Consider the following 22594-nt stretch of genomic DNA (forward strand, 5'->3'; position numbering starts at 1 on the left):
CTATTGAGCTTTGTTTATTGTACAGAACATAAAAATTATAGAAGTTGAAAAAAGATAATCTTTCACAATCCCCACACATGGTAAGTGTCCCTTTCACACAGGAGTACAAATCAGAGGCCAAATACACCACTTTTCTACACCTGCAAGCCTAAGAGCAAGGATGGAGCAGACAACGTTTGTCTAATAATACACATGCTCAGCACACACTTAATCATATAAAAAGCATGTGCAAAACATCCATGCAAGTACAAGAGCAGCAGCATCTGGGGATCAGTGTGTAACAATGAGCACACTCAAAGGGCATTTGGCAAGCATATATGTGCAAAGAGGTGAAACTGGGCAAGAGCCCATTGAGCATGACTGCAAAAAGATGTAGAACGGTTAGTCAACAAGAGCTTAGCACCACGGTCCTTAATAAGGTACCGCTGTTTGGTAGCAATTACACAACTGAATAAGCGATGCAAGAGGATAGGATGCTAAGCGCGGCTGGTTCCTCTCTGTACCTCCAAACACGGAGCGAGTGCATGACACTTCAGCTTTCCGCCACCCAACACCTGTGTGTAGCAGGTGATTCAGGGGCGGGTTGGGGAATTCATTTGCTTCTCACCAAGCCCAGACTGTGTTACACTTGGAGGCTAGGAGAGGATGGAGATTAATTGCGCCTCTCCAGGCCGGAGACGAGAGCGAATTGTGCTCCCCAGTGCGGAGTGGGTGTGGCAGATGGGTCTGGCAGGTTGCTCGTCCCCCCAGGTGTGTGTTCGGTGGGGGGCGAATATCGGTGACTAGTGTCACACAAAAGGGAGGAGGCTCGTAGCATTGCCACCCCCCGAGCTGTCAGTGCTGGGGTAGGCCTCCCTGTGCTGCGATCGGCCTCCGGCCGTGCGCAGCGGTTGGGGCCCGGGGTATCACTGCCCCAGGCGGCGGAAGGGGGCCGATCCTCACCAGGATGCGGGGCAGCCGCCTCGGCCACCCCGTGTGAACACTGCGACCGTCTGTAGCCAATGGCCGTCTCCACCGCGTCTCCACTGGGCGCCGTCTCCGCCCCCTCCCCCTGTTGCTGCTGCTGCGGAGGCGGCTCCTCGCGGGGCAGGCCCCGCAGCCCGGCCCCGTTCTCCCCGCCGCTCCAGCCCGCCGCTCCCTCCCCCTGCAGCCTCACCACCGCCGCCGCCCTAGTCGCGGAGCCTGTGGTGGGCGCCGTCCCAACCCTTCGTTCTGGGCCTAGGCCCTTCCCCGAGCCCCGCCCGTCGCTGTCTTCCGAGTCCAGGCGCTGGCGCTTAGGAAGGGGCTCGGCACCCTCGGCCGCAGCGCAGCGGCCGCTACGCGCTTGGAGGAGCAGAGTCTCCTCGTCCGCCATCTTGGAGCAGCAACCGCCGCCTCCCCCAGTACGGCGCAACAGCGCCTCAGTTACACAGCCCCTTTTCCCGACCCCCCTCCCTCCAGGGAGAGATTTAAACCCTGCACGTGACCGCGCCACCGCCCACGCGGACACTCTCCCCGCGGAGGCCGCAGCAACAACAAACCGGGTCACGTGAGGGGAAGGGATGGGGGGGGGAATGCCGCCGTCACGTGACCCTGTACTCGGGCCTAGCGCACCTAGTCGATGTCCTCCCAGGTTCTCCCCTTCACGTGACCTATCTCCCAGCCAGCCACAAGCTTCGCCCGTTGCCCGTGCAAGGTGTTATGTAAGGGGAGCGCACGCAGGCGGGGGTGAGGCGGGGTTATTGGAGGGATGAGCCGCTGAGGCGCTGTGGTTTCGTGAAGGCTGCGGGGCTTGGGGAAGGAGGGAGTGCAGTAAAGGGCATGGATGGGGCAATAGCTGCATGTATGGGTAGAAGTTACATGGAAAGAGGAAAGGGTCACACGTATGGTAGGTAAGAGGGGCTGGGTTGTGTGACTTGGAAGGACAGGGAGCAATCCAAAGAGCTCAGCTCAGGTGAAGGCTGTACCAGTTTAACTAATGGTGTGTGTTAAAACTAATTTAGTTAAATCAATGGAAGTTTATATTTTAGATGCTTAGTTCAACTGAGTATTTCTGTTTAACTTATTCTGTGTTTTGGAAGATTTAAACTAAACCCCAAATAAGCTACTATTAAATAGAAAGTAGTATGTATGCATGTGTAAACTTGCACAGATTTAACTAAATCAGTTTAAAAGCACACCTTTAATTAAACCGGTACCAGTTTGTGTAGACAAGCCTAAAATCACTGGGTTTCCTGTTTTTTTAATCCCATCAAAGTAGGAGAAAAAGGAAATCACTCATGTCTGAGCAGCCAGGTTGGAGATGGGAAGAGAGAAATGGAGATATTAAACATTATTGCTAACCACAAGTATTCAAAAATCCTTAGTGGCTTAAAAATGAGACTTTAAAAAAGCCCAAATGTATTCATTTTTAATTTGCCTTGTGGCTTTTGAGCCTCATGTTTTCAAGCTTTTTAAAATGATTTTTAAGTACATCAGAAGCAGGAAGCCTGCTAAACAACCAGTGGGGGCCCCTGGACGATCGAAATACAAAAGGAGCACTTAAAGACAATAAAGTCATTGCAGAGAAACTAAATGAATTCTTTGCTTCAGTCTTCACGGCTTAGGATGTTAGGGAGATTCCGAAACCTGAGCTGGCTTTTGTAGGTGACAAATCTGAGGAATTGTCACAGACTGAAGTGTCATAAGAGGAGGTTTTGGGATTAATTGATAAACTTAACAGTAACAAGTCTCCGGGACCAGATGGCATTCACCCAAGAGTTCTGAAAGAACTCAAATGTGAAATTGCGGAACTACTAACTATGGTTTGTAACCTGTCCTTTAAATCGTCTTCTGTACCCAATGACTGGAAGATAGCTAATGTAACGCCAATATTTAAAAAGGGCTCTAGAGGTGATCCCGGCAATTACAGACCGATAAGTCTAACGTCAGTACCCAGCAAATTAGTTGAAACAATCGTAAAGAATAAAATTGTCAGACACATAGAAGAACATAAATTGTTGGGCAAAAGTCAACATGGTTTCTGTAAAGGGAAATCGTGTCTTATTAATCTATTAGAGTTCTTTGAAGGGGTCAACAAACATGTGGACAAGGGGGATCCAGTGGACATAGTGTACTTAGATTTCCAGAAAGCCTTTGACAAGGTCTCTCACCAAAGGCTCTTACGTAAATTAAGTTGTCATGGGATAAGAGGGAAGGTCCTTTCATGGATTGAGAACTGGTTAAAAGGCAGGGAACAAAGGGTAGGAATAAATGGTAAATTCTCAGAATGGAGAGGGGTAACAAGTGGTGTCCCCAAAGGGTCAGTCCTAGGACCAATCCTATTCAACTTATTCATAAATGATCTGGAGAAAGAGGTAAAAAGTGAGGTGGCAAAGTTTGCAGACGATACTGAACTGCTCAAGATAGTTAAGGCTAAAGCAGACTGTGAAGAACTTCAAAAAAATCTCACAAAACTAAGTGATTGGGCAACAAAATGGCAAATGAAATTTAATGTGGATAAATGTAAAGTACATACAATATGATGGGGGCTAATTTAGCTACAACTAATCAGGGAAAAAGATCTTGGAGTCATCGTAGATAGTTCTCTGAAGAAGTCCACGCAGTGTGAAGCGGCAGTCAAAAAAGCAAACAGGATGTTAGGAATCATTAAAAAGGGGATAGAGAATAAGATGGAGAATATCTTATTGCCCTTATATAAAACCATGGTATGCCCACATCTTGAGTACTGCGTACAGATGTGGTCTCCTCATCTCAAAAAAGATATACTGGCACTAGAAAAGGTTCAGAGAAGGGCAACTAAAATGATTAGGGGTTTGGAACGGGTCCCGTATGAGGAGAAATTAAAGAGGCTAGGACTTTTCAGCTTGGAAAAGAGGAGACTAAGGGGGGATATAATAGATGTATATAAAATCATGAGTGATGTGGAGAAAGTGAATAAGGAAAAGTTATTTACTTGTTCCCATAATATAAGAACTAGGGGCCACCAAATTAAATTAATGGGCAGCAGGTTTAAAACAAATAAAAGGAAGTTCTTCTTCACACAGCGCACAGTCAACTTGTGGAACTCCTTGCCTGAGGAGGTTGTGAAGGTTAGGACTATAACAGGGTTTAAAAGAGAACTAGATAAATTCATGGAGATTAAGTCCATTAGTGGCTATTAGCCAGGATGGGTAAGGAATGGTGTCCCTAGACCCTGTTTGTCAGAGGGTGGAGATGGATGGCAGGAGAGAGATCACTTGATCATTACCTGTTAGGTTCACTCCCTCTGGGGCACCTGGCATTGGCCACTGTCAGTAGACAGGATACTGGGCTGGATGGACCTTTGGTCTGACCCAGTTCGGCCATTCTTATGTTCTTAAGCTTTTCTGTGCATCTGAAGAAGTGCGGTTTTTTACCCACGAAAGCTTATGCCCAAATAAATCTGTTAGTCTTTAAGGTGCCACGGGACTCCTTTTTCTTTAGGGGTAGAAATTCACTTAAATATTTTTTTATATGAAAGCTAAGATTCTCACAATATACCTGCAGGAGATGACCAAGTATTATGAGACCTGTTATCAAATCATGAGCTGGCAACACTATTAAATGTTACACTGCTCATAAGGCATTGGAATGGCCATATCCAAATAGTAACAAACATTGCTATTAGTCTACTTTGGGTATGTCTACATTACGTGGCGGAGCTTAGCTATAATGCCCATAATATAGACACTTCCTATGTTGATGGAAAGAGGTTTTCCATTGATGTAGGTAATCCACCTTCCTGAGCAGCAGTAGCTAGGTTGATAGAATAATTCTTCTGTCGGTCATGCCACCACTGCGGGGGTTAGGTCAGCTGTACTAATGTGCTATGGGGTGTGAGCACCATACGTAGGTCGATCTAATTTTAAGTGTAGACACGGCTTTAGTCTTCATGCTTTTCCCTTTAACTTTTCTTTTCTGATACTCATTCACAAACATATCTAGTCACCTTACATGATGTTACCAAATGCCTCTTTTCCCTTCACTATATATAATTCTAGATGTGGCCAATAAATGATAACTAGCCTAATCTATTCTATTCCTTGTCTATTTGCTGAAGAGTTTGCTTTGTTCACCGACAGGAGGATGTTAATTGAGGTTGAAGAAACAGAGACTGCATTCTTTCTTAGTGTGTCAGCTATTTGCTTTTCTGGTTTTATAGTATCTTAAAGTTTTATGAATTTTTTTATATGCACGTATTGTGGGCTGCATTTTCATAGTTCATATAAACTAATTTTATTTTAGTTTAGTCAGTTTGTCCAATATATCAGATAATGAGGCCATTTTACTTTAGAAAGGAGTGTGTCTCAATTGGACCTGCATACGAGATTCTACACTGCAATTGTGTGGATTTAAAAAAAAAGCTTTTGTAGAACACCTTGGTTCTTTGTCCTATGTGTAGTGTAGAATCGTCCATTGCAATGGGGAAATATTTCCTGACACTTACCAATGTTTGTGGAGACGTACATTCAATTATTTTAATAAGGGTTTGATAGACTTTGCTAACGAACATGGACAAATGTTTCCGATTTCTTTCAGTATCTACTTTTAGCATAAGAACCTAAGCTTCGTGTTTAGTGTTTGATATATTTATAACTTCTCCCATAAAATAGGCCAGTTAGTGCCTCATCCAAAGCGCATTGAAGTCAATGGGAGTTTTTCCACTAACTCAAGTGTGATTAGGATCAAGCCTAGTGCCTAATATAATCCTTTTAGTAGTTTAGATTTTATGCCCTTCTCTGTATAAAGGGTCCTAAATACACACCTTGAACTGAGTGTGTAGTGTCACATCTGGAGACCACTGCCTGTCATGCTGATCGAAGTTTTCTTATGTCCCCCGGCGGTCTTTCTATATCCGTCTCTTGTTCTATACGTAGATTATATGGTCTTTGGGGGAGGAACAGTACTTTTGTTCTGTGTTTGTTACTCCTGGGGGAATTCTGCATGTGACATAATTAATGTGCTGCACATTTTTAATTTTTGTGCAGAAAAAAGCTGCTGCTGAAAAGTTATTCAGTTCCGCCTTTTGCCCACCAGAGTGCGCTGTGGCGCTAGAACACAGCAGCACCGCCCAGCAGAAAATACCTTCTGCAGTTCCACCTTTTGCCCACCAGAGAGCACTGTGGTGATAGAACACAGCAGCTGCTCCCAGCCAGCTAGGGAAGAGAAAGAGCTTGCCTTCTTCACAGTGCTTGTCGGGCCAGGTCAGGAGACAGGGGTTATGGGGCTGCTGGGGGGGGGGTCAAAAGGGGCTCATAAGGGCTAGTTGGGGAGGACAGACTGGGGCAGGGGCTGAATGGGACTGGAGGTGCAAGGCCACAGTGGGGAGGGAGGTGCAGGGCCACATAGGGACGGGGGGTGGCTGAGTGGGGGCATAGAGACACATTAGAGGAGGCGTGCAGGGCCACATGAGTATGGCTGGAGTGGGTGTCTGAGTGGAGGTGGAGAGACACATGTGCCTGACTGAATTGGGAGAGGCTAGGGATCAGCCAGGGTCTGCCTGGGGGAAGCTCCCTAACAATCCCTCTCCGCCCCCACTCAAAACCTGTTCCACACTTCCCCCCCATACCCAACAACCCTCCAAGTTCATACCCAGGCTCCTTCCCAGCAATTATTTCCCTCTCCCTCAGCTGCTCCGTTACTCCTGACCTCCCCCGCAGCCTTTGCACTGGTTTTGGAGGGTGTAGGAAATATGGTTCTGTATTGTAGTTTAAATGAATTATTACTCAGAGTTCTGTATTAATATAATTAATGTTTGTCAAAAAACATTTTCGGAATCTTTTTTGTTGTCTGTATTGTTACAGACATACTTGCTAACAGGTATTTTGAAATAAACGATCAAAATAATTTAAACTGGTTGATTATATTGTGTTATGTTGACAAAATATGCAGAATTTGAAAATACTGTATACAGATTTTTAAATTTTTTGATGCAGAATTCCCCCAGGAGCAGTTTGTACAGTGCCTAACACAGTGGGGACTTGGTCCTTGACTAGGGGTCCTAGACGCCGTGATAATACAAATAATAAATGCTGACAGCAACATAGACAACAGATTTACTTCAATTTTACTCCCATGTACACCTAGGGACATGAATGTTATTAAATAGCTGTACTGTCCTAACTAAACCCACTTCCTTTATCGTACTTATTGGATTCTGTGCAAAATACTGCTATCTGAATTCAAAGCAGTCTATGGGGAACAACATTTTTACATCTACTTCTTGTTTGCTTTTTACTAGTTTTACAAGCCCACTTTTTCTAACAAGGGCAAGTTAGCAACCAGAATGTCTATGTTCATGATCCTAAGTTGTTCATACTACATTATCCACCTGTTGGGTCCCATTAAGATTCTGATGCTAATAATTGTAGGCCAGAAGCTAGGACACTGGACTGGGGCTCAAGATACCTGGATTCTATTCCCAGCTTTGCCACTAACCTGCTCTGTGACCTTGGGCAAACTATTTCACCTCTCTGTTCGTCTCCCTGGCCACTCTTTGTCTGCCTTGTCTATTCAGATTGAGTTCCTCAGGGCAGGAACTGTTTCTTACTATGTTGGTATGGTGCCTAGCATAATGCAGCCCAATCTTGGAGGTGGTACTACTAATTGACATATTCTAATTAAGAGAGAGAGGGAAGCTGATATAAGAAGAAAATGAGAGAAAAGTTACTTAGAATATTAGTGGATCTTTGTTTCTGCGTGAGAAGATGCTTAGTGGTCTAAAATATTAGATCTTCAAATATCTGATGTCTCAGACCTGCATCAATAGGATATATAAACAGAGTTCCCTGCAGTTTTCTGTGTGAATTTTTCAGACCAGAACTTTACAATGGAGACGTCGTGCACTGAAGAGCTCATAATTTATTTTGTAAGAGTAGGGATTTGCTCTGATGATATGTGCCACTTTACCCTGGTTCCTACCATTATGCAAAAATACGTGCACTACTTGGTTGCTACCTTACATTGGTTACAGAAGTTGGTGTTTTGAGTTTTCATGATCTGATGTCTTTTTTTTTTTTTTGATAGCTGTACTTAGGAGGATCACTCCTAGTACTAGGTTGTGAACTACCATTGTATGGTCAGTAGCAAAATAATTTTTCCATCTTGCTTAGCACCAATTCAGGACAGCACTGTAGCATGTGCTTTTGATTCAGGAAAGCACTTATGGTTACACTTATGGTTAGCTTCACTACAGTGGGATTTTAAGCATGTGTTTAAGTTAAGCCTGTGCTTAAGTGCCCTTCCTGAATAGAAACACTTCTCTGAATCAGAGCCTTAGTTTGAAGGCTTTTTGGATCAGGACCTTTTTTTTCAAGATGTGCGTACAGACCTAGCATACTCGAGACCCGATCCCTTACTGGAATTTCTATGTTCTTCTGCAATGCAAATATTTATAAATTAAATTATAACATACTTTACACTGTATATTTGTGTGGACATTATATACATGATATTGTGTCTGTTAACTTTGTTCTTGTCTCTACAGGCGAAAGCCTCTTCAGTTCTTAGACTGTAAGGGTAAGCATGCATAGATTTAAATTGCATTGTGCATGTGTATTTTTGTTTATATATTTCCGTAGACAGGTGCCCTGTGTTCAGAATATCTGAAATTCAGATAATCAGAATTTTGGAAAAACAAAATTTTGGGTTTGGAGCACACTTATAAAATTTGGACAACTGGAGTTTAGATAATCACAGGTGAAATAGAACAGCGGCTGTGAGAATATTGTAATTTAAAACACAATCAGTGCTATCTTTAATTGTTGCACAGTGCTTGGGCACAAGAGAGATACCACTGCGAAGGGCACCTAGAAAAAATCTCTACTGCTGTTGATTTGTTACTTTAAAATGTTGTATTATATATATTCTGAAATTAAAGTATTTAACATTTTCAGGAGGAAAATACAAATAAGAATCTATGTAAAAACAAAACCTGTACAGAGGAGTCAGCAAATGGGGACCAAATCAATGGCTTGACGTCATCTTCCAGTTTGTTTAGCTGTTTCCGAAATGAGCTGAAGACTGATACGATGCAAATAGTGTTTGCTGTTGTCAGATGCCACCGGTGTGGTGCTCTGCTTGCTCCTATGTTAATATCACTCGGCTGCGTGCGTGTGTTCCCTCCGTGTGCTGTCCCAGCTCTGCGCAGATAGCTGACACAGCAGACCCGACGAGAACCCCCAATAACCACAGAGTCTAGTAAGATGCAAAGCCACGTCGAGTAGGTTTATTGCGATCTTGGACACAATGGCAGTTCCCCGTAGATTACTTAGTCTACCGGGCATACTACGAGAAAGTGCCTCTTGGCAAGGACCCGGCTCAGTGGCGGGACTTTCCACTGCCCCCGTGGCCGGACAAAGACACCCACTCAGGGATGCATTCTTATACACAGATACAAACAAGTTACACATCACTCCTGACGTATTGAGGTGCAACCCCTCTACGCAGCAAGGTACAACCCCTCTACGTAGTAAGGTGCCGCCTCTCACCTTGTACATGTTGGTTCAATCAAAACAACTCTATCCATCATTTTACCCTTTTGCCCCTGTCATTGGGATGGGTCGGCCTGTTCCATGTTATCTGTGGAATGTTCCAGTATAGTGTGTTCTGTACTTTAACTTTGCTAGGTGAATATATATTTATGCAACATCAGCCCTTTTCCTGCCAGCTTCTGTGAGCAGGGCCTGCCTTTATGCTAGCAAAGTCTTGACCATTACTTTAGTTCAGGCCTTAGGCCTCATACCGGGCCTCTGATACCAAGGTTTATACCTTAGGGCCTCCTCTTACTACATTTGCTTTTGAAAAATTAACTCTGAATTTTTAAAAACGCAGATGGCATTTTTTCAGCAGCCTGGCTCCCTCCATTCTGGTATTGGCCCACAGTAGTCTTCATGTAAACAGCTAAATCTGGGGGGTGAAGGTTGATATAATAATCTTTGTGATAGTAAAAAGAAAGAGTTTGTTTAAAATATGTACACACGCATGGACATATATTAGTGCCTAATATCATAAGCTATTAACAGAATATCTTTGTCAATTTAAACATTAAATTTTATTAAATAAGACAATTACAACTCCTGGGTTGGGCACCTAGAATCTGTCCTTTTGTTTTCAGGTGTTGTTAAAGAGCAGTTTTAAAAAAATAAACGTTAAGCCAAAATTTCTCCTTTTCCTTCTTACTCTGAAAAGTGACCTTTTTGTGTGTAACTTAGGTAAAATTCCAGTTGGTCATTTGAGTTGTCTTAGAAAGAAAAAGGGTTTCTCATGCTCTAAAGATTTTTTTTTCCCTGTCATTTTTCAGAAAACTGAGAAATGGGTCCTTTCCAAAATTTTACATTCCCTTGACTAAGGACTTGTTACATGTACTGAAATAACTAAATCTATTTTAATTCATACCTTTTTATTTTGCTGCATGCTTGTGTGTGGACACTCTTATTTTGGATTAAGAGAGTACTGTTTTGTTTTAGAGTCATATTTCAATTTAGTTGAAATAATAAGGGGTGAAATAGCTATACAGGGCTTGCCTAGTATATTTAAAAAGAATTAAAACTAGAGCAGTTATTTTGGTGCATATTTGTGTGTAAGACAAGACGTTAGTGTTCAAGTGGAACAAGTGTCTGACATATTCAAGGACACTTAGGTTCTAAGGCTACATTTAAAAAAAAATGGGTGCAAAAAATTAGGTTCCTAAATCCAAATTTAGGTCACAGTCCGTATGTGTAAAGTTAAGTATTTGTGTGTGAGTAGTCCTACAGAAGTCGTTGGTTCTGATTCAGGAAAGAGTGTACTGAAATCCATCCCTATTCAGTACATCACTAACTTGAAGCATGTGCTTAAATACTATCCTGAATAGATATCCTTTCCTGAATCAGGGCTATATTTTGTAAACACAACACTTCTATCTGAAGTCAATGGAAGTGATCAAACTTCATACAGTTACTGGAAGTTCTCTACCATAGGAGGACAACCAAAACACAGAGAAAATATGTAAATAAACGCAATACAAAATTAAAGCTAGCAAGTACAGTGCATGAAATTAAAAATTCTTTCATATCACACTTCTTGTGCCTTGTTTTGTTTTTGTTTTTTGTTTGTTTGTTTGTTTTTGGGGGGTTATTTTTCTTTTAAATATATCCATAGTTAAGGATTCCAGTCCTCCTCCTCCTCCTCCTCTGATCCTTCTTTAAGAAAAATAGCCACTGAAGTTCAGTATTTCCTGAGCTCAGTGCACCAGTCTTATTTGGTAAATGAATGGAAATAAACTATTTGGAAACTACAAAGTACAGAATTACACATACTAGATTTTCTTGTTTGTGCATGAAGGGCCAAATCATGGCAAAACTTCCATTGCATTCACTGGAACCAGGATTGGACCCTGTTGATTCACATATAAGTAATACTGTGTAAACAATATTGGAGATAATATTCTGTTTGTAATTGGCTAGTACAGAATTACAAATATGAGACTTCGTCATCTGTGCTATGTACGCTTACTTAGAAGTGTAAACAGTGTAAATCATGTAAACAGATTTGTAGGTAACCTTTTGTAACTGAATGGCAAAACTTCATTTAGATCCTGCCATTTCCTGGTCTGTGTTATTTCACTTTCAATACATCTTAACAATATTTTTCTCTTTCATATCCTTTGTATTTATTATCCCTGGGACAGATTCTGCCATCTTTACTTATGTTGAGTTGTACCTTACTCCAGGAATAGCCCTACTGAAATCTGGGACTACTTGTTGAGTAAGATACTACTTATCCTGAGTAAGAGTGGCAGAATTTTCCGCCTGTATCAAGGGTGGGCAAACTTTTTCGCCCGAGGGTCACATCGGGGACTAGAAATTGTATGGCGGGCCATGAATGCTCACAAAATTGGGGTTGGGGTGTGGGCTCTGGGGTGGAGCTGGGGATGAGGAGTTTGGGGTGTAGGAGGGTGCTCTGGGCTGGGACTGAGGGGTTCAGAGGGTGGGAGGGGGATCAGGGCTGGGGCAGGAGTGTGGGAATCAGTGCAGGTTCCGGCTGGGGGTGCGGGCTCTGGCGTGGGGTTGGAGATGAGAGGTTTGGGGTGTAGGAGGGTTCTCCGGGCTGGGATCGAGGGGTTTGGAGAGTGGGAGGGGGATTAGGGCTGAGGCAGGGAGTTGGGGTATGGGGAAAGGTTCAGGGGGTGCAGGCTCCGAGCGGCGCTTACCTCAAGTGGCTCCTGGAAGCAGTGTCATGTCCCCCACTCCGCCTCCTTCGCAGAGGCCAGGCCAGGCAGCTCTGAATGGTGCCCTGTCCGCAGGCACCACCCCTGCAGCTCCCATTGGAGCGTGTAGGAGCTGGAGCAAGGTTATGCTGCAGCTTCCGGGAGCTGCGTGATGCAGCCCTCAACCCAGCACCCTGGCTGGAGCACTGGAGTGGGGCCAAGCCATGTGGTCCGGCCCCGACCCAGCGCCCCAGCCAGAGCGCCGGAGTGCGGCCAGAGGGCCGGAGCGGGAGCGAGGTGCAGCTTGCGGGCTGGCTTAAAACGGCTCACGGGCTGTAGTTTGCTCACCCCTGGCCTATATGTATGTGTGTTAATATGTTATGCTGAACTATCCTAAAGGGGTAGACTATACCTATCTCTAATGTAGCCATACAGGGGAGTGGGTGAGAGTAAGGATTCTCCCCCCACCCCCATACACTTCTAAGGTAGAAGTGAGTCAGGCAGGAGTAGGTAGAGCCATAGCTGTCTCCTGACACCAATGTGCTGGGCAGCAGAACTGACTGGTCACAGGATGGGCATATTGATCAAGTCTCCCATTATGTCAGGGAGATTGCTGTTTACAACCCAAAACTCCCAACTTCAAAATGTTATTCCCTGCATAAAGCTATTGTGTACTTTTGGCCAAGCCAAACCTGAGTGGCGCTGTGACCCTGTGCACCTAGTTGCAACTCACTCAGATTTGAAGGGGATGGGTGTAGGGGCTTATGGGCCAGTGGGATGATCACACCACGGGGGAGGGAGTGCCTGAGATGGGAGGAGGGTCAGGTGTAGGGGCCAAATCTATAGCCCCCCACCTTACATGGCTCTCTGCAGCCCTTAATCAGCCTCTCTTTAGGCTTTATTAGCAAATTGAGTACTACCACAACTCTCCTTTAAATTAATTTGAAAATGTTATTGGTTGGTATGATGGTGGGAAGTATGCTACAGGTTAACAAAGAGATGCTGTAAATTACTCTTCACAGTAGAAACTTGAGAGAGAGTGTGAGAGAGGGTGCCTTTTTTGAGGAAAGATTGTTCCCGGGAGCTACTGCACCTATGCATTGCCCCTCACAGATGGCACAGTTTAGTCCTAAATAATTACTAATGTGTGCAGTATTCCATATTTAAAAATGTAATAAAGATTTTCACCAAGAGAGCCTTTTCTTTATTATTATTGTTTGGTTCTCTACATCAGCGGTTCTCAACCAGGGGTCTGAGGCCCCTGGTGGACTGTGAGCAGGTTTCAGGGAGTCCGCCAAGCAGGGCCAGCATTAGACTCACTTGTGTCAGGACAGAAAGCCAAAGCTCCACCTCCCCGAGCCCCGCCACCCAGGCCTGAAGCTGAAGCCTGAGCAGCTTAGCTATGCAGGGCCCACTGTGGCATGGGGCCCTGGGCAATTGCCCTGCTTACTACCCCTTAATGCCGGCCCTGGTTTTTATATTCAGAAAAACAGTTGTTGTGGCACAGGTAGGGAATGGAGGTTTTATAGCATGTTGGGGAGCCTCAGAAATAAAAAGGCTGAGAACCCCTGATCTACATCCTTCAGTTGGGAACTGGAAAGCAATTTTTCAGGACTTTGTTGATTTCTTCCAACTATTTAAAAAAAAACAAAATAAACCCAACAGAGCAGATAGAGTTTTAAGACTTCTCCAGAGGAGCTATATTTGTGATTTTAACACACTAAAATGTTTTCAGTACTGATTCATTAAATTAATGTTGTCTTGTAATTGAATTAATATTTCCTTCTCTCTATACTATATCTACAATTCCCTATCCTAATAAACTTTATGAATATACAATACAAAACTAAGGAAACTCTAACAATAAAACCACCTTTAGTCAGTTATGGTTGTGGAAGAACATCTGTAAATTTATAGTATGACAGTTTTACTTCTGTAGTTATAAAATACCATTTGCAAGGGTAGAAATCATAGTTAAGGTTTCATAAACAACAGTAAATCTGCCTCTGGATCCTTTGCCATCCTCTACCTAAACATTTATATTTACATTTCTAGCATGGGCTGCTAAGCCTACTAAGTAACCATATGCAAAAACAAAGTACATAAAATAGTGACTACATTAATTTATTTCACAGAAATTATGTGTTTTAAAAGCTATCAGCAATATTTAATGCCATTAAACATCTTGGGCTACAAAGTTCTTACAGAAAAAGGGATAAATGAAACAAAAAAAAAGAAAAATGAGCTGCTTAGTTCATCCAATTCTGCAAAGACTCATGCAAATATAGAGAGTCCAGTGGAGGGCAACGAAAATGATTAGGGGGTTGGGGCACATGATTTATGAGGAGAGGCTGAGGGAACTGGGCTTATTTAGTCTGCAGAAAATAAGACTGAGGGGGGATTTGATAACAGCCTTCAGCTACCTGAAGGGGGGTTCCAAAGAGAATGGAGCTAGGCTGTTCTCAGTGGTGGCAGATGACAGAACAAGGAGCAATGGTCGCAAGTTGCAGTGGGGGAGGTCTAGGTTGGATATTAGGAAAAACTATTTCACTGGGAGGGTGGTGAAGCAGTGGAATGGGTTACCTAGGGAGGTGGTGGAATCTCTGTCTTTAGAGGTTTTTAAGGCCCAGCTTGGATGATTTAGTTGGGGTTGGTCCTGCTTTGAGCAGGGGGTTGGACTAGATGACCTCCCGAGGTCTCTTCCAACCCTAATATTCTATGATTCTATGACATGCTTAATTTTACATATGAAATCAATGGGCCTTATTACATGTATAAAGTTGAGCACACATCTATGAGTCTTTGTCAGATGGAGGCCTTAATCATTAATCATATTTTAAACCTGAATAATTTAATAACACTTGACAGTAAAATGGGTTAAAAGAAAAGTATATGCATGTAATTCCCAAGAAACACAACTTGCAAGGGATTCTCAATTAGAGGTTTAAAGATCTCCACCAAGAATCTCTTTATTACTCTTGAGAAATCAGAAAGTCCCAACAGTCACCATAATCAAAGAGTGAATACTTTATATTGTCTTCAAATAGTTTTAACATTATGGAATACGGAATTGACACAAAAAAGCCTAAAACAGTAAATGTGGTGGTAATTAATTAATTTTCCTAGCCTGTGTGCTCCTAGAAAGATCAAGATGAAATCCTGGCTCTACTGAAGTCAGTGGCAAAACTCTTAATGAGTTCAGTGGGTCTCGGATTTCATTCTGAAAAAGTTAGCAATCCTGTGATCATAATTTAAAGTAATTGCTATGCTCTTCCATACTTGATGCATGTTTTTCCCTTCCTAAAATTGAGGCAAAAATTACAATTTATAGCAGAAGAAAAATTTGTTTTAGTAGATTTAGGGCCCAGTCCAGCAAAACACTTAAGCATGTACATAGTCTCACTGAAATCAGTAGGACGACTACTGCTTAAAATTAAGCCTAAGCATAAGTCATAGCATGATCCAGGCCTAAAATGATAGCAAGATTTTATTTGGTATCCTGAATGCTTTTCAGTCTGAAGAGGCAGATCATACAGTTGAATAATACTTAAATTACCTTGAAAACTACAAATCCCAGAGAGCATTGCAGACACCAGGCTTGTGCAATGTTACAGTCCTCCTGTAAAGAACCAATGACAAACAGAGAATTCAGGAATCTCGGATGACATCTCAGTGTATTAAAAAGCGCTGTAGGGAGCCCTAAACCAGACTGCAAAAAGCAGTTTTCCCTGGGCTACATTTAGACAATCCTATAAGCTTTCTATTGACAGTTTATACTTTCCTCTTGGTGCGCATCAGCTGTTGGGGAAAAAAGCTGTTTGGCTAGTCCAAATGGATGCAATTTTGAACTGCAATCTGGATGATATGGAAGATTATTACATCTTGCTAGGATGTGATGAACTATCCACGGTAAAAGAGTAATTCTGTTTTCTTTGCCATGTTAATGATAGCTTGTTTTGGCTTTGTATGCTTTCAAGGGGAGTTTGAAGTTAATGTTTATCTGTGAATGTATGATTATTTGAAATGCAACATGTACCTGCTCTCTTACCTACATAATATCTTTGAATTTCTCTTCCTCTATTAATCTCAGTAACTGATTTCTTTGACACAATGAAGCTTTTAGAATATAGTTCATAGTAAAGATACTCTGTAACACAAAGCTGTATTGTAACATCTTGAATAGCTTATTTTTAATGTAAATAATTTGTTTATTAAGTTAGTTCCATGTGTGATGTCAGAATGCACTTTGAAACACTTGTAAAATATTATTTGTAGGCTGTTATACAATATATTGATGTACTTAAAAGGTGGCAGCAGATAAGTATTGTCAGTGCAACTAATATAAGAAATGTAAAAATGTTCTCCTCTTTGTCAATAATTAGTAATGATATTCAGTTTCTAAGATAATAATATACACCTCTACCCCAATATAATGCTGTCCTCGGGAGCCAAAAAATCTTACCACGTTATAGGTGAAACTGCGTTCTTGCTTTGATCCACCGGAGCGCGTAGCCCCCCCTCACCCCCTGGGAGTGCTGCTTTACCGCGTTATATCCGAATTCATGTTATATCGGGTTGCATTATATCGGGGTAGAGGTGTATCACTTTTGGAAAAATATAGCCATTGCTTGGGAGAAAAAAATGTGTTTCAAACAAACCCCACCCTAGCCCCTCCTTTCCTACCCCAAAATACTGATGTTCAAATGCTAGTTTTCTAGACTCACTTTGGTAGCCGTTACATGTCATCTCATACCTTAGGATAAAATCTATCTCAAAAGCTTTGGATGACTGTAACTAAAACAAGAGTTCCTCTACTTACTAAAATTGTCCTAAATTACATTTTCTAATTATGCAAATTCAGGAACATGCTAAAATTTTAAAACTAGCTTCTCTGTCAATTGAAGTAGTACTGGGTGTTAGGCTTTTTGCTTTCTAACATTTCTGCTATAATTGTTAATATTATATATGGGTTAAATGCTTTCTTCTGCAAATGTAATTTAATACTCTACCAATATTTTATCACTAATATAGACAAAAGTCCTTGATGTGCGCCCAAATACATATGTAAATATAGTTAGAAAAATATAGAATTCTTAATCTATTATTGAAAACAAGTTTAAGCATTTTCGGAGAGGAGTTTTAAGACATCCCAGCAGGTGGCAGTACTAATTTTTTTATTTTAGCTTTATTTCAGCTTTTTTTAACAGATGAAAAAGGTTAATTCAATAATTCTGTTTTATAGTCTTGGGAAGAGATGCATACTTCAAGCACATACTGTAAGCCTTTTTTAAAGTTACTTTGAAGTGAAAAATAATGTGTTGTAATAACTGCTTACTGGTTCTGAAAAGTAATCTGTTACACATTATTTATTCAGAGATGCAACCAATGCTCTTTGTTTACTGCTGCCCTGTGAGTAGGAATTGTATATGTGAGATTGTGACTCTTCTGAGTACCACTATTACATGCCTATAGAAAAAACATATTTTATTGTATTTTTAAAACGGCAATACTTTCAACATTTAAAAAATAATTTGTATAATAAAATTGTCATCTAATGAAAACATATTCAAAATATGGTTTAAATATTTATAGCAACATAGGCTCCCGTGCTTTCTCTTCCATGCATTTTCAGTGGCAAGCCTACTCCTGCAGATCCCAGCTTGGGCCTTGATCCTGAAAGATGCTGAGTCCTCTGATTCCAATTTTGCAAAGCACTTGAGCACGAGTAGTTCCATTCATTTCAGTGGAATTGCTCATGTAGTTAAAGTTGATTATGTACTTTGCTGGATCAGGGCTAGCATACTCAGCCCCTTGCAGCATCAATCCTCAAGGGAGTGGAGGAACTGAAGGGGGCAGAGGCATGACAGGGCAGTGCAGCAAAGTGCTTCCATAAAGAAGCCCCTTGCATCTCCTGAATCTGCAGGTTTGAGAGAGAGAGGGATGGTCAAATCTATAGCCTCCTACATCCGGAAGTGTTGTTTCAGTTTAGGGGAGTCCCAGACTCCTTACTTGGTAAAATCTATTACTCTCTCTATATATCTTAATATTTTTCCTTAGCTTATTTTTATTATCTTATTTATATATTAATAATTCATGTTATATTTAGGTCTGAAAAGAAATGAGATTACATTTTCAAAAAGTAATGTTACTGTAAACCTTGTCATTTAAAATCCCTGCATATAAATAGTTTTTAGAGATGTATTGGTAACTAGTCTCTCTGCTGAGTACCTAGTTCCAACAATCTGTATGTAAGTGTGAACCTTTACTTACAGTTTTCTTAAAACCAAAGCGTACAGCTATGGAAAAATACATGTTCATGAAGAAAAGGGTAAAGACGGGAGTACAGAGAACAAAACTAAATTAGTGACACAGCTGTCAGATGGTTCTTGTTATATATTTTGATTATACAGGATCTTGTAAAATCAAGGGAGCAAAACACCACCCCTCCCCGAGTCTTCCCCCGCCCAAAAGCCCAATCCCAAAAACCTTTGTGTGTGTGTGTGTGTATGTATGTATTTATGTATTTTAAATGTTGATATTCTATTTAGGTTGAACAAATTCTTGCAGAGTTTAAGGTTAAAGCCCTTGAGTGTCACCCTGACAAACATCCTGGAAACCCTAAAGCTGGTATGTAGTCTTTCCTATTTAAAAACAATCTATTGCCTTAAATTATAATTAAGGCATTGAATGTAGCCTAAAAGCCATCAGTAAATATTGATTCCCATTTTAATATTCTATAATTTTTACATATATGGAATGTACTCTCTTAAATATCAAGCCTTAATATTTTGCTGTAACGCTTACACAATCATGGATATTAGAACAGGAAGACACTTGTTTGATTATCTAGTCCAGGATTTGTCAAAAAACGTTTATAGGATGATGCACATTTAAAACCAGAGATTGTCTTGTGGCCCACATCCCCTCCCATGCATGATTGCATGGACTATCTCCTCTCCCACTGGGAATCAAATGACATATTTGGGTTAACTACAATAATTGCTCATATGAAAAGTAACATTAGGAAAATATTTAATGTATTTTAGCTTCTTTTAATGTAAGTTAGCAGCTGGAAATAAGGAGGACCCAGCACCATGTGACAGGCCAGCTCTCCACAGACCAACAACAAACATTAGAAATTCTGGAAATGCTGTCAGTCACGCAAATAATCTTAACCTTGCCCCCATAACAGTGCCTTGAGGAAAAACTGGATACTCTGAGGTTTATCTATCCATAACCAACAGGGTCACTGTCATCAATGACCACAAACATTTTGAATGCCTGCTCTGGCCTTCTTTATGTCTATACAAAATGCACAGAAAAAAATAAGATAAACAGTATATTGAAGGTGATCATTCCCTACTCTTCATTAAGTTTCCATGTATTGCCAAATGTGTTGTTGGACACCAAATTAGTGCATCTATGTATACAAACATCATAGGCCCAGATCATGGAAATTATAGTACATGGAAAACTCCCAAAACAAAGATTAATTTGATGACAGAGTGCAACACTTAATATTGGACATGTTTGTATTAAACCAGTTATAACAGGACAGTGCTCTGTGATGCACATTTCTGATACTCCACCCAAAAACTTTGAAGCTGATTCTGTCTCCAGCTACTTATATTGAAATCAGTGGGACTATTCTTAGAGTGAGGAACTACATGATGACTGGGATTTTCAAAGTGATTTAAGGAAATTAGACATCCAAATCTTTTTGAAATTTCAACTCCCTTAGGCCCCTTTGAAAATCCCAGCCCATATGACGAAAGGGAGCAGAAGCAGGACCTCTTCTCCCAGTTTAAAATATTCTCAGCTATAGACTGCTGAGTTCTTAAAGCCCTTTGAAAGCATTATTGCAGAATAACTAAATAAAATGTTCCATTTTGGTTAATGCACAAAAATGCCTATTCAGATTTTCTCTCAGTCTAATTGGAGGCACACTGACAAACATAGTGGTAGCAACCACACAGTTTGGGATTCTTGCTTGCACCCTTCTCCCAGAATAGTAGAGGCACTACACTCAAGAGGATGAAAGAGTACTCACTGTCTGCTGACACCTTCAGATGTCTTGAGAGTGGCATTAAGTTGCACTTAGCTCTTCTTGGCTTTCTGAAATGTGAGTTGAGGCCTAGTAGATTGATGGGGGAATAAAAAATAAAATGGGGTGTGATTCTTCATTCTGAGAGAGCCTGAGAGGGATCCCTCCAAAATTTGTTGAAGAGCCCACCTTTTACAAAATGATCTTAAATCCTACTTTCCAAAATATATTTAAACATACTTGAAAGAGCAACTGGATAAGAGGACCAAATTCTTCCGTAAATAAACGGAGGCTACCCCATCGACTTCAGTGAGGAGGCAGAGGCATAAGTGAGACCCAAATCTGGTCCATTGCTTGGAATTTTTAGTGTTAAATTGAAGTAAAAATAAATCATTAAAAAAAAAAAAAGGGGGGGGAGCCTAAGACCCAAATAGTGGAGCAGTCTTGTGTATTAAGAGCAAACAGTTTATGCTTCATTTACTGTAACAGTCTACTAAATGTCTTACATTTTCACAGTACAGTAAACATTGACTCATTGATTCATTTCAATACCAGCATATTAAAAAATAACTATCAAACTAGACTGCTTTTTATACCCCCAAAACTGGTCACACTGGAAAAAAGAAACAGAAATAAGAAAAAAAAATCCTGTGTGTTGTTTGATTTATGCTTATCAGCTTTGGTTAGTGTTTGAGTTCAGCATATTTCAAAAGAAGTCTCTACTATAAACCGGAATAAATAAATAATAATAATAATAATAAGCCACTCTAATAAGGATGACTCACAGATAAAATGTAAATCTTTGTAACCTTTACACAAATAGTAACACACAGCTGCATCCTTAACAACCATTTTATAAAGAATTTTTGCTCCTTCAAGAGAAATAAGAGATCTTATTCACACAATCTGGAATGTAAGTTAATATCTTATTACACACACAAAAGATGTGAGGTTAAGCAATGCCATTAGCTAACCTCTACTATGCTATGTTAAGATTCTTCTGGTTGCTGCTCACATAATGTCATTATGCTTCTTTCTTACTGTCCCTTGGTGGTGTGTTCTGCTCTAACTTCCTTGCTGCTTCGGATCATGCTATGTACCTTGTGAAATGCTGTCATGCTATTGCAATGTTGGTGTTTAAACAGGGCGACACCTCATGTGTTTTGCTTTGAATACCACATAATTTTGATAGCCCTCAAGTTTATAAAGCTTCTAAACCAAGAGACAAAAAGGCTCCACATTTGCATTGAATTGTTCATCTGAAAGAGGGCATCAATTGTCCACTAAAGGTGTTAGCTGTTGAGTCAGCTAAGACTTCCTCAAAGCAGTGAGCAGAACTGCCACAGCTCTTCATCACTCTTTTTTTCTCTTTTTCTGCCCCAACCTGTGTTGCTGTTACATAGCTATTTATTGGTCATTCCTGTTCCACAAGGGAATTAATTTATTTAAAAATAAGTATTTAATGTAACATCCTTTGGTTTGTGTTCTAGTGGAGAATTTTCAGAAGCTGCAGCAGGCTAAAGAGATACTTACTAACGAAGAAAGTCGAGCTTGTTATGATTACTGGCGACAAAGCAAAATTACCATTCCATTCCAGCAGTGGGAGGCTCTGAGCAACTCCATAAAAACGGTTGGTTTTTGTTTACCTAAATTTCCTGGGTATACATTAGCATTAGGAGATTAGGTAGGTCTATGGAAATTCTCCCATGGGCAAAACTGGATGGGTCAGAGATTAAGGAATGTTCATTATAACAGCCTTCTATTGTTTTTTAATCAGTTTCCCAGTGTTGATCTGATGGAGGAAAGGACACTAATTAGAAACAGTGCTGCTATGTGATCAAAAATACTCCACCAAAATTGCTGCAGGTATGGTGCATAGCAATATGTAACAATAGTGCAGAAAAATACCCCAGAATTCATTAAAAAAACAAATGCCACAAACTGGAAGGCAGTCAGATGATATAGACATCTATGAACACATATGTGATGAAACTCTCATAGCTGTTTTTTGTTCTCAGGGACAATATACCGGTAGGTTTTATCTTGTATTTCTGTCAGTCCCATAGCAACTTTCTCAACATTTCAAAACACTTCAGTCATTTAAAAATAATGTATTTGGGGTTGGAAGTGGCTATATGATCTTGGTTAACCAAAGAAATGTACTATGATAAAAGACTCGTCGTATATTTTAAGTTAGCTTTCAGAATGATTACTGGGGGTGAAATCCTGGCCTCATTAAAGTCAATGGCATACTGACATTGACTTCATTGGGGCCAGGATTTCACCCTAGGAAAATAAATCTTCAGTAATTTCTTTAATGAGAATATTGAATAGATTTTTGGAGTAACCAGCATACCAACAAA

General features: G+C 41.0%; 2 protein-coding genes across 2 annotated transcripts in view; one reads left to right on the forward strand and one right to left on the reverse strand.

Moving 5' to 3' along the window:
• The window catches only part of SIRT1 (sirtuin 1), a 28766-nt gene extending 27397 nt beyond the window's left edge, over positions 1-1369 (reverse strand). The window contains exon 1 of the mRNA XM_026650947.2: positions 943-1369. Coding sequence (XP_026506732.1) covers positions 943-1354 — 412 coding nt within the window. The 5' untranslated portion in view covers positions 1355-1369. The remainder of the gene's footprint in view (positions 1-942) is intronic.
• Positions 1370-15884: 14515 nt separating this feature from the next.
• On the forward strand, positions 15885-21915 carry DNAJC12 (DnaJ heat shock protein family (Hsp40) member C12). The gene is made up of 3 exons (XM_029911387.1): positions 15885-16096; positions 18736-18814; positions 21722-21915. The coding sequence occupies exons 1-3, from the start codon at positions 16019-16021 to the stop codon at positions 21913-21915; spliced, it is 351 nt and encodes a 116-aa protein (XP_029767247.1). The 5' UTR covers positions 15885-16018.
• The last annotated feature ends 679 nt before the right edge of the window (positions 21916-22594 follow it).

The sequence above is a fragment of the Terrapene carolina genome, unplaced genomic scaffold (assembly GCF_002925995.2).
Source record: "Terrapene carolina triunguis isolate 2854851 unplaced genomic scaffold, T_m_triunguis-2.0 Scaffold95, whole genome shotgun sequence".
Taxonomy (NCBI): Eukaryota; Metazoa; Chordata; order Testudines; family Emydidae; genus Terrapene; species Terrapene triunguis.